General features: G+C 35.9%; 2 protein-coding genes across 2 annotated transcripts; one reads left to right on the top strand and one right to left on the bottom strand.

Moving 5' to 3' along the window:
- Positions 1-265: 265 nt before the first annotated feature.
- LOC113039026 (phytanoyl-CoA dioxygenase domain-containing protein 1) lies at positions 266-5,851 on the top strand. The gene is made up of 11 exons (XM_026196892.1): positions 266-359; positions 1,583-1,741; positions 1,988-2,063; positions 2,142-2,189; positions 2,304-2,359; positions 3,567-3,629; positions 3,738-3,759; positions 3,836-3,964; positions 4,074-4,190; positions 5,393-5,519; positions 5,592-5,851. Exons 1-11 carry the CDS (start codon positions 327-329, stop codon positions 5,635-5,637), a joined length of 876 nt encoding a protein of 291 aa, XP_026052677.1. The 5' UTR covers positions 266-326; the 3' UTR covers positions 5,638-5,851.
- A 1,679-nt stretch (positions 5,852-7,530) lies between these two features.
- Positions 7,531-12,658, bottom strand: LOC113039024 (dolichol kinase-like). Its single transcript, XM_026196891.1, has 2 exons — positions 12,039-12,658; positions 7,531-10,213 (listed from the first exon to the last, which is right to left on the bottom strand). Exon 2 carries the CDS (start codon positions 10,086-10,088, stop codon positions 8,529-8,531), a length of 1,560 nt encoding a protein of 519 aa, XP_026052676.1. The 5' UTR covers positions 10,089-10,213; positions 12,039-12,658; the 3' UTR covers positions 7,531-8,528.
- Between the last annotated feature and the right edge of the window lie 57 nt (positions 12,659-12,715).

The following is a 12,715-nucleotide window of genomic DNA, read 5'->3' as shown; positions in this document are numbered from 1 at the left end:
ATTTAGTCAATCATGCACGTGCTCTGTCAGGCCAGTGTGGAGGATGAAAAACTATGTTCACTCTTTACTCAGAATTAAGTCAACTGCAGGCACGTGTTTACCTTTTAGGTTCACCTGAACCCTCAGTTATGATTGCACATTTGAGTTTCTTGCACTACACTGAAAGAGTTACTGTTCAAAATCCAATTATTGCATCAACAGGGTTACAGTTTAATCGTATTTGACCTGGGGCAACCACGTGGTTGCTTGCCAATGAAGAGACAGAGAGAGAGATTTGGATGGGACCGCCTCCCTTTTAGCCTTCTTCTCAGCCTGTTTTCATCAGCATGGATGTTTTGACAGATCAAGACGTGCAAAAGGTAATAAACAACTTCTTAATTGAAATCGCAAATCATAAATAAGAAAGCCGTTGTGTTTTTATGCACATGCTAATTAGAAACGCTGGAAAACGCAGATTCACGAGTATAAGACTTTTCAATGCTGTTAGATGTTTTGCCTTTTTAATACATATTTTCATAGTTCAGCGCCTCATGCACGAGTGTAGAAGATGCTCGAAATTAAAATATTATATATCGGTGCATGCACGTATGGAATAAGTTTTATCCTAATTTGAAGTGTGTTGCGTAATACGCTAGAAACAGGAATATGTTCCTGCATAGAAAAGCTGGTTGAATGGAATGTGGAATGAAGTAAGGGGCGTAAAAGTGGGTGGGGCTTGCATATTTTAACTGTTTAGTATGTAGTTTTCAGTTTAACACCTATTTGTAGTAGTAGTAGTAGTAGCATTATACAGTTTATTTTTTTAATATGATTATTGATGTCCCGACGCATAGACTGTGTCCTATGAAAATTATTAACGTTACTTTTCTCAGCGCTGTTGATGATGGACCAATCACAGTCTTTTGATTTCCTGGAAAATGTATTTTATTCTACTGTTTGTAAAGATTAATAAAACGAAATTTAAATTTCTACATGATGTCAAATTAACAAATTTTATAAACGTGCAAATCTTTACCTCACAAAAAAAAAAAATCTATTTTTCTGAATCAGCGATCATCATGTGACGGTAAAACAACAGCAAAACAAAAGTTAGCGGATTTGCATTTTGCGCAGTTTCAAATAAAGAAAGCAAAAAGGAAACGTAAATCAACTGTATTTTCTCCCCAAAAACACATTACGTTTTATTTATTTATTATTTTATTGTTTAAATAGTACGAGGATGGAAATACCACATTACTTTTAATCATATGGCGACACTGAATGATCATACTAATATTACATAGTAATTTATTTACACAGTACTTCGAAGAATACCATGCAGCTACCATGGTACATGTAAAATACAGAAATATTTAACTGTTGAAAAAAAATGTTTGGGTATGTTTTGTAGCATGGCAGGTGGTTTGAGCTGGTTTAAGCTGGTTCTTAGTTGGTCATAAAATGGTTTAAGCTATTCATGTGCAGGTCATAAGCCGGTCCTCCTAAACAACTACTGTACCTCATGCTCAGGGAACAGCAAATGATGTCCTAATCACATTTGAATGTGCATTGAATAGGTCTGTGGTATGTTTTTACTGTGCAGTACTGGGATGAGGGCCATCTGGTGCTGGACGGCCTTCTGTCCCCAGAGGAGTGTGACGCTTTACGGGACCGAATGAGTGAGATCATTGAGCGGATGGACGTTCCTGAACACTGCAGGACACAGTTCTCCACTGACCACGACGAGCAGCTTAAAAAACAGGTAAACTTGTCCAGATAAATACCCAGAATGCATCATCAGCAAGCATTTACAGTAGTGCCACGATAAACGTTCTTCTACGCTTTACTTCCCACATGCAACCAAATGCTTCTGGGTAAAGATGCAGGTAAATGTAGTTAGTAACAAACCCTGTCATAACTGGAAAAGTGACCCTTGTACATCCATGTACATTCAGAAGCATAAAAAGAAAAAAAAGTCCTGTCATGATCATATTTGGTGTTTGTCCAGGGAAATGCGGACTATTTCATCACCAGTGGAGACCAGATCCGTTTCTTTTTTGAGAAAGGAGTGTTTGATGATAAAGGTTTGTAGTTAAGTTGCTGTGTTTGTCATGTTGAGATACAGAAAAAGACAGCGCATTCATCTCATAATGTGTTTTCAGGAGAGTTCATCGTGCCAAGAGAACGGTCCTTGAACAAAATCGGACACGGTGGGTAGCTACGAAAATAGCATTTCATACAATTCAGTCATGTTTAAACATAACCTGTCATTAATCATAAATCATTACTTGCTCATAAGTATTTGTGTTTTATCTTTCCCACAGCTCTCCACGCTTATGAGCCGCTGTTTAAAGCGGTCACCCACTCTCCCAAAATTCAAGTAATGATCAAACCTCCATGTAAACAAATGTAAACTCTGGTCTTTTTATGTAAACAGTACACTCATGTCAAAATGGGAAGATGTAGGAGAAAAGCTCTTGGGAGACCTCTTTAAATCCAGACAACCCAGAGACTAGTGTTGTAAACTAAAACTAAAAGCATTATAAATCATTTCAGTATTTGAAAAAAGCTGAAATAAATATTAGATAATAGATTGATGAAAATAAGTTAAAGTACTGTATAACTAATATATTAATGAATTAAAGCTATAAGAAATGAAAAAAAAAATAATAAAGACAAAAGCACATTAGAAAATTACTTATTTAAATCAAAAAAAAAATTAATATTACTAAAACTAACATTACTAAATCTACATATAAATATAAAAACATACAAAAGCAAATAACAATTTCTGAAATGTAAATTCAATTAAAACTGAAAATATGAAAATAAAAAACAATAAAAAATATGATTACTAAAACTATATCTGAAATAAAAATTAATTATATATAGAAATATTTCATAAAATTACAGAAGCACATAACAGAATGACTAAAACTGAAAATATAAAAATGTTTTTTTATGCAGAAAGGTTTCTTCAAGCGTCTTGAAGATCGGTCCACAGTTCTTCTAGATTTAGTTTGTTTCAGTTTCATCTGTTTCTTCATGTAATCACAGACAGATTCGATGATGGTGAGATCAGATCTCCATGTGGATCCTGTTGTCAGACTGCTTGTGCACTCAAAAATCTCACTAGATTATTATTAATATTAATGGAAAAATGAATGTTTGGAAATGTAAACTGATATTTCCTACTACAGCAAAAGAAATAAATAACTGGCTGTACATCATTCTTTGGGGTGAAAATACTAACGTGCCTAAGACTTTTGCACAGTACTGTATGTGTGTTTGTGTGTGTATTGTATGTGTGTATATATATATATTGTATATATATATATATATATATATATATAATAAACGTATAACTCAAAAAAATTAAGAAGTATTGTTAGTAATATTATATTTATATTACTAAAAAAATAATCATGACCTAAACCACTCTGGTTTATAGATAAGACTAGCAAAACACTGTTTAACCATCTTGATGTCAAAAAGAAAAGAAATATACCTCACTCTTTTCTCTATGTCAATGCTTTAGTTTGTCAAAATGTGTGTGTGAGAAATGTGTGTTTGTTTCTTTTCTGCAGAATCTGGTAAAGAAACTCGGCCTGATAAATCCTGTGATTCTGCAGAGTATGTACATCTTTAAGGTACAGTTTATATGTCCTGCATACAGTACTTATATATTGTTACTTACACACATACTGTAAAGGTAATTATTTTATTACTCTCCTCTTCTGTGCCTGTTCTGTCAACAGCAACCAGGGATTGGTGGAGAAGGTAAGACCCTCCCTTTCTTTAACCAATAGGAATGCAGTACAGAAACTCTTGGTTGACCTTTGATCTTTGACTCCAGTGACCCCTCACCAGGACGCCACCTTCCTGTACACGCAGCCTCTGGGAAGAGTGATGGGCGTGTGGATCGCTCTGGAAGACGCTACGCTGGAGAACGGCTGTCTGTGGTTCATACCGGGATCACACCGCGGTGAGCTCACATGCGTTCGGCAGATTCATTAGTGCATGCGTGCTGTTTGAGTGAAGCTGTTTTTTGCATTTAAAATGTGTTTGTGTGGACCTTTTCCTGCGTGTGTTAGATGGGATTAGCAGGCGAATGGTGCGGACACCTAAAGGCACGTTTCCTCTGACTGATTTCATTGGCCGAGAGAAGAGTTACGACGACAAGCTATTCGTTCCAGTTCCTGTTAAAAAAGGTGAGTCAAGAGGGCCATCATCTAAACATAATTACACGAGGAGATCAAGGGCTGAGCAAATTCTACCAGTTCTTATAGCTTTCTTATTAGTAGATACTGAAATTACATTCAAATTATTTTAGGAAAACAGAGATGACCGGTTTACAGTTGGGGAATATGCATTTGTGAATTAAATGTAATTTTTGTTGTGGTTGATATTATGTGATGTATGCTTATGCTTTTGTATGTTTTTGTTCTCTGCATTAAAAAATATAATAAAATAAAAAAAGGTGAGTTATTGGTAATTTTTTTTTTTTTTAAGTTTTAGGGGTTTATATACAAAATATATTTTTTTCTTTTTAAATATAATTCAAATTGTAAATACTTGAACTATAACACAACACGATTACAGAAACTTTCATATTAAGTTTTATATATTTTTTTATTTTATATATTTTATTTAATTCTGTTCACCAAGGCTGCATTTATTTAATCGAAAAATGTAGTAAAAACAATAAAATTGTGAAATATTATTAAAATGTAAAATAACTTTTCTATTGATATATATTGTAAAATATACTTTATTCCTGTGAAGCAAAGCTGTAATTTCAGCATTTTTCCCCCAGTCTTCAGTGTCACATGATCTTGAGATACTGATTTGCTGCTCGAGAAACATTCATGATTATTATCAATGTTGAAAACAGTTATGCTGCTTGTGGAAAATGTGACAGTTTTTTTTCGTTTTTTTTAACAACAACGAAATAGAAGGCTTTTGTAACAGTAAACATAAAGGTCCGTTTTGATCAATTTTAATGCATCCTTGCTGAATAAAAGTACCCGTATTTTTCGGACTATAAGTCGCATCAGTCCAAAAATATGTCATGACGAGGAAAAAAACATATATAAGTCACATTTATCAGAACCAAGAGAAAACATTACCGTCTACAGCCGCCAGAGGGCGCTCTATGTTCTCAGTGTAGACTACAGGAGAACTGAGCAGCATAGAGCGCCATCTGGCGGCTGGAGACGGTAATATTTTCTCTTGGTTCGTGTCAAATTAATTTTGATATATAAGTCGCACCTGACTATAAGTCGCAGGACCAGCCTGAAAAAACTATGAAAAATTTGCGACTTATAGTCCGTAAAATACGATAATCATTTCTTATTTTTTTACCACTTTTATTTATAATCACCACTTTTGTCGAATGCTTGTGCTACTGTAGGTGGAGCGGTTCTGATTCACGGTGAAGTCGTCCACCGCAGCGCTGCAAACACATCTGACGCCTCACGCCACGTTTACACCTTTCATATCATGGAGTCTCAAAGCACTGTTTGGAGTCCTGAGAACTGGTAAGAACAGTGCATGCTGGGAAGCTTCGTTGAAAGCCTAGTTTGTAAACGGAATCTGTTTTTGTCTCTCAGGTTACAACCAACCGAAGAGCTGCCCTTCCCGTCCCTCTACACCTAAAGACAGAAATAGCACCAGAACAGACCTGATAACACGCATCACTCACGATGCTGAAGAGATCGGTCACGTGACTATAATGAGCCTTTTAAACGATCACCTCTTTAAATATGAAGTTTTGTGAAGGGACCCAAAACCGTTAATCATTTTGAATCATCTGTATGTTTCACCTACAACCACAACAGTATTAATAAAAGGCTAGTTTTTGTTAACCAAAGAGTGTTTATTATTTAAAATCAGAATTTTAGAAAATAAGAAACATTCAGTTTGATTAGAAATCCACTTTATTTCCTTTAACGAACCATACTCAACAAAAAAAGTACCCAACAAAATCAATACAATATAGAAAAGGTATGAACATTTGATAAGTATAATCTGGATTTCCTGATGAAGACAATAAAATAATATTTATAGACAATGCTGAAACAGAAAAACAAAAGACATGAAATTCAACATAGAAAAAGATTTTGTCACAATAGTCTGAAAGTTACTTCTTGTTTCATGCTGAAAAAAAAATGAATACACAAACCATTAAAAATGCTGATTTACAAAATAAACATCCAACGATCTCCGTCATACCCCAATGTCAAAATATGGACCATAGAGTAACACATTTTATCACAATTGTCAGGTAGCTTAAAAGCAAGTTTACACTCAAACCATGCAGATGTCCCAGAATGCACTTCAAACCGAACAGGTGATTGACGCTTCAACCACAGTATCGATGACAACCGTCAACGTAAAACACTCACCACAACACGCTGAGAGCGACAAAAAAGACCTCAGTCAAATATCATGAATGAATTCAAGTTTAAACACATAATTCTGCAATCTTTATCAGAGTAAAGACACCAGCTGAACTGCATACATGCGTTTACAGGACAGTGATCTGTGCCTCCTACATACAGACCCATGCAGACACACCACTGATAGCATCGAACTATTCAGAATACAAAACACTTTTTAAGGCGACAAGCTATGCTACCAGTCCTTCGTATTGCATTGGACAAAAAGGCAGATCCTATTCATAGCATCAAAATTATATTTGAGTATTTTTGTTATATAAAGGTGTTCTTCCATGGCTCAAGTGATGCATATACACTGAAAGGGTAAATTATATTTTCATAAAACCGGTGAATCTGATAAAACATGTCAAGGGTCATATTTCACAACAAAATCAAAATAAATGAATAATATATGTTTTGCTGAATTTCGCAATTTGACATATGTACATTTCCACAACTTTATAATGTAAAAAAACAAATTGTAAATGCAAAAAAAATTTACTGTTTTAAATATTATTGAATGTTTAAATATTATAAATATATATTATTAAAATAACTAAATAACCATCTATCTATCTATCTATATTATTTTTCTATATATTAGTTCTGTTAAATGAATAATCGCATCCAAAATAAGTTTGTGTGCACTGTGTATATTTTTTTATGAATATATAAGTACACACACATGCATGTATATATTTAAGAAAATTGTTATATTAGTATATTTTAATATATATAATATAAATGTACATTTTTCAAATATATACTGTATGATTGTGTATTTCTATATTCATCGTAAATATACAAAGTACACACACAATATATTATTTAAACCAAAAACTTTTATTTTGGATGCGACTTATCGCGATTATTTGTATGACAGCACAATTATTTTTATTTATTTTTAAATATCCAGGGATTATTTTTATAGGATTCTGATGAAAAAAGGTCAAAGGTCAAATTGAGTTTTTTGCATTAGAATATATATATATATATATATATATATATATATATATATATATATATATATATAGCATTAGATTTTTTTTTTTTTTTACATTTCATATATATCTATCATAGATAGATAGATAGATAGATACATAGATAGCATTGGATAATTAACAATATATATATTTTTTTACATTTCAAAATTGAAGAAATGTGCTTCCCAAAAAACATATATACAATTATATAGAAAATAAAACCTTAAATAATTAATGTTTGCATCCAGCACGTGTCTTTGTGTGTGTTTCTCAGCAAGTGTAGGCATCGTTAAAGGGCATCACATTTTCCATTTCTTTTTTTAATAATGTGCAACTCAATCCCTGTCATTTATACTGGAGTGACAGACGCAGGATTTGAGCGGATGAAATATTAAAAGCTTCAAGACATTAGAGCTTGAGAGCACGCAAAATATAAATGCAACAAAACAACATAATCATCACCTGTACACCTTGAAAAATCTAAATGAAGGATACTTAAAGGTAAACTTCACCCAAAAATGAAAATGATGTAGTATACTCACAAACATATGAGTTTATTTCGTCCGTGGAAATTAAAAGAATATATTTTGAAGAATGTTGGGAACCAAACAGTTTTTTTCTCTCTTTGACTTCCTTGTAAAGGGGAAAAAATACTTTGGAAGTCAATGGGACGCAAACAAATGTGGCTACCAGTATTCTTCAAATTCCGTGTTCGAGAGAAGAAAGAAATGCATATGGATTTGGAATAACATGAGGCAAAGTAAATGATACTTGTTGAGTGGACTGTCCGTTTAAAGCAGCACCAAACTGTGTTTTCGGACAAAGCTTGTCGTGTGAGTCTCAAACAAGCATTGCCACTGGTGCAAAAAATACACATTTCACCTTCAAACATCTGTTTCTGTGCCATTTCGTGTGTCGTTTACAATATCAAGTAGTTTTCTAGTCTGTTTCATCCTATAATACCATCAGAAACCGTTTGTTCTTGAATAAATTTCAGTGCATTTCTATTCACTGTGTATATATATGATTCCCAGACTCTCAATACTAGGGCTGTAACGTATGAATGTAATGCTGCTGAAATCTGTGCATTGGCATAATGGTCTGATTTGTCTGAACGGGTCTGATCTCAAATCATCAGGAGGATGTAAAGGTATAAAGGGAGTAGCAGGTTGTCTATCTGCGACGTATACGCCTCCAACATGGCCACCATTGTGATCGAACCCACGACCCACGAGTAGCTGGCGTTCAGGTTAATACTGCTGTCGGCGATGAGGAAAACCACCACGGCGATGATCTGAGCGAATACGGAGGTTGCTGTGCCCTCGAAGGTCTTCTTTGTGCCGGGCCAGCGGATCTCACCCACCGTGCTGCCGAAAACGGACGCAACCGTGTCGCCAACTCCAACAGCCAACACACCAGCGTACGGCAGCAGGCCTCCTCCTTTAGGGATGCAGGACGCGGGCGTGAGCCAGACTGGAAGGGCGACGCCAAGGAGAAGGTAGATGTGGGTGAGAATAAGCGGTCCTGAGTCTCTCTCATCCAGGAATAAAGTAAGAAGGCGGCGCACAGGCGCCCCTAGAGGTCGGATGCGGAAACAGCGGATGAATTCAAGGAACACAAACACTGAGAGGCATCCGACCGCGGCTAGATGTAGTAAAGCACGATCTAGTGCGAGTCCAGGAGCAAAGGTTAGTACGGTGAGGAGGTGGAAATACTTCCGCACGGTCGTCGAAGCTTGATGCTTCTTGCTTCCGGCCGAGCGATGACTGTTTTGATGCATCACAACGGCAACCGCTAGAAGCGACAAAGCCGCCCAGTATCCGATCAGCCAAAGACGAGTGTTGGTTTCGGTGATGAAATGCATCAACCAGGTGATGGGGTGATGCTTCGTGAGCAGGGAGAGCCAAGGAACCAATAGCCCCAATCCCAAAACGCCCGTCATGGTGTGGAAGAAGAGCGACGCCGACCAGGTTTCCGATTCCATGAATACGAAAAGCAGGGCGAAGAAGATTCCCAGCAGCACTAACCCTAACACGGCGACCGGGAGGAAATACGTGAGTGGGTCGGCGTTTGCGTTTCCAGAGGAGGACAGAGAGCGTTTGATGAGCTGGTTGATGATGAAACTGATCCCGCCGAGGATGAGGAGGGCTTCGCCGGGAGTGAAGCAGCGTGGGAGGAGATACAAGAGGATCAAGCTTAGGAATACAAAAATGAGCAGCACCTCCAAGACTTCGATCACCTCAGAGACTGTTAGAGTTTGCTTGACTGTGTACAGAATGGCACTGCTGGCGATGCCGGCTATAACGCAGGTGTTTGTGGGCACCGGCCGCGTAATTCCCAGGGCGATGAGTGATAGGAATAGCGCCAACATCATACCGATCACTGTTACGACCATTGTGAATCGCTCCATGTGAACATTCCCCACAGCGATGCAGTGCCCCCTCAAAGCCAGGCCCAGCAGAGGCAGCACCATGCTGGCCGGAAGCACGCCGCTGTTAGCCGAAGGCCGGAACTGGAAGACAGCGGCGCCGGTCCGAATGAGCCGATCCCATTTGTGCTGCACGTAAAAAGCCTGGATGGCCAGAGCGATGCAGCACCAGGAGAGCTGGCTCCACACGGCACAGTGAACGCAGATCACCATAGAGAACACCACGGCGGATTCAACCAGCACGGGATCCAGCTGCATGACTGCGGAGCAACAAAGGTTTCCAGGAATTTGAGACTTTGAATATGGCAGTCTGTCAGAACGCTCCTGGTGCACACACAAACATTGTCCGCTTTTCACTCTCCTGGACACACGGCAGATTAGACCTGGGTACAGACACACAAAAATATCATTAAACCAACCGCAAAATAATCAAATGCTCCAATAATAATAATTTAACCCTTTAACTGTCACCCCATCCCGTATACGGGACACCTACATTTACTTCACTATATTACAATTAAATCTAATCTAATCTTGACAAACTATATATCGTTGGAAAGGTCTAAGACTCCAGAATATATATTTTTCCATTTTTTTTGTTCAAAATTATGTAGGAAAATTAAGTAATTTGACATGAGACAAGAGTGCACCCTTAAAAATCTACATTATAACAGGAGTTTTGACCTTTGTTTAAAAAAAAGACTTCTTCGTTGCCTTTTTCTCTATCACAAACTGAAAACTTAAAATCTCAAAATTCATCCTTTTAAAACCCATTTTAAAATCATACATTGAATTATCATGTAAACGTTACATCAATATCATGCTACAAAATGTTTTCATTCATAAATTATAAAAATTTTAGTTTGGATCGTGTACTATAAAGTCTATGTTCAAAAATGTGAGTGACAGTAAAGGTTTTTTTTATATTCTTTCATTTAATAATAAAATGCTCTCTCATGTTTTTTTTTTGCATTCTTTTCCTCCACAAAAAAACACAACTAAAACATAATTGAATGTGATATTTTCAGCTATTTTTTCCAAAGACATATTAAACTAAAATAAACAAAATATAATAATACAATATTTTCATATTTAGTTTTTTTTTCAGAGAAAGACTCATAATAAACTAAAACAAACAAAAAAGAAAACAGATTTTTATTTTTATTTTTTTACATTTTAAGCTAATTAATATGAATACATCCTATAGCAATATCATTCTTTTTTTGGCAATTATACCATTGTAATTTTATAGTATTATTTTAAGTAATTTACAATGTAAATAGTATACCATTTACCATATACATGGAAATTACAAATATAAAAGAAACGCCTACCTAGGCAGCATTTTTGAGCACAATAGATGTCCCTAAACATACTAGATAGGGAGTTAACTAGGTTTTGAGACACATCCGTACTGACCACAGCTTCTGTTCTCTCACTGTGAAACTAAAGAAGGATGTCAAATTTCTCAATGGCGCTTGAACTCTAGACACCGTGAACTTTAGCACTGTTGAACGCTCAACCCCAGCAGTTTCTAAACATGGTAAATTATAAAAAGACAGGGAAAGTAAAATGATCTGCTTTTAATGTTTGGACGCTCTTGCATTATAGTGATTAATAATATATACAAATAATAGAGAAAACCTGGCCTGTATCACTATACTTCAATATAATATATAAGTGTGTGAAATATTAGGGGTTTATAAGGACCCAGAAAACCTGGTTTCAAAAACAATAACATACGTGTATATAATATAAATATTTTATAAATAACCAGAAAATATTATATTAGAGAATATTTTTTTTTAACACAACCCTATTCAATACAATTTCTATGTAATCATAAAATTTATTTATATTAATACAAATTACATTTTTGTAAATAACGATTAATGTATTATTTGGCATATAATATTATAATGGAAATGTCTTTATTTGCAAGCACATTAGCTTATTAATACATGGATACATGGTTATACATATATTCGAAGGAATTGTCAATCGTAATATTAAATTAGAATAGAAATCTAAACGCAATGCTGGTGTTTAATGTTATTTATAGGGGTTTGTTACTGATTGAGAGTGTGATGATGGGCTCTTCAGCACAAATGAAAGCTCATTCACTGCAGAAACAGCTGTTCATTAAACACCCTGCAGAGTAAATAAACGCAGAAATATCGAATTACAGCAAATAACGGTTCATCTTACCCTTTATCCTGCGATTTAATGCTTTGTTCTCGAACAAAAGAATGTTCCCAATGTTTTACTGTGACTCGTGCTTTGCGCGATCAGCTGCTCTGCGCTCGCTGACTGACCGGGTCACGTTGTGTCAGAATAATCACGTGACTAGTGTAAAAATAAAGCGATTTTAGCTCGATTTTTGTTAAATTATAACATGTTAATATTGCGCATTTATATGTAAAAAATTATTTAAATAGGTGTTTTATTAATATATGTGTATTATAAGCGTTCACGGAGTCACGTGATATGAGAGAGCTCGTTTGTGTTGGTCACGTGACCCGGGTGAATATGTCAGACTCGTAGATGTGTGTCAAGTCAATCATAGACAGTAAAAGAAAGTCAATTCCATAGACAGTGAGAGAGAAAAAAAAACAGTGGCCAGCCATTTATGCCACGGCGTCCGGGGAGCAGTTGGGGGTCCAGTGCCTTGCTCCAGAGCACCTTAGTCGTGGTGTTGCCGGCCTGAGACTCGAACCCACAAAAGAGTCCTTGCTAAAAAAAAAAAGTGTTCATTTCTATAATTTATTTTCCAAAAAACAAAAATGACACTGACTCTTTTTAATGATATAGTGTTGCAAAAGCTTTTTATTTCACGTAAATGCTGATCTTTGAATCCTTATATTCATCAAAGAATGCTGAAAAAA

This window comes from Carassius auratus, chromosome 21 (assembly GCF_003368295.1).
Source record: "Carassius auratus strain Wakin chromosome 21, ASM336829v1, whole genome shotgun sequence".
NCBI lineage: Eukaryota > Metazoa > Chordata > Actinopteri > Cypriniformes > Cyprinidae > Carassius > Carassius auratus.
This window is presented reverse-complemented; position numbering and strand designations above follow the sequence as displayed.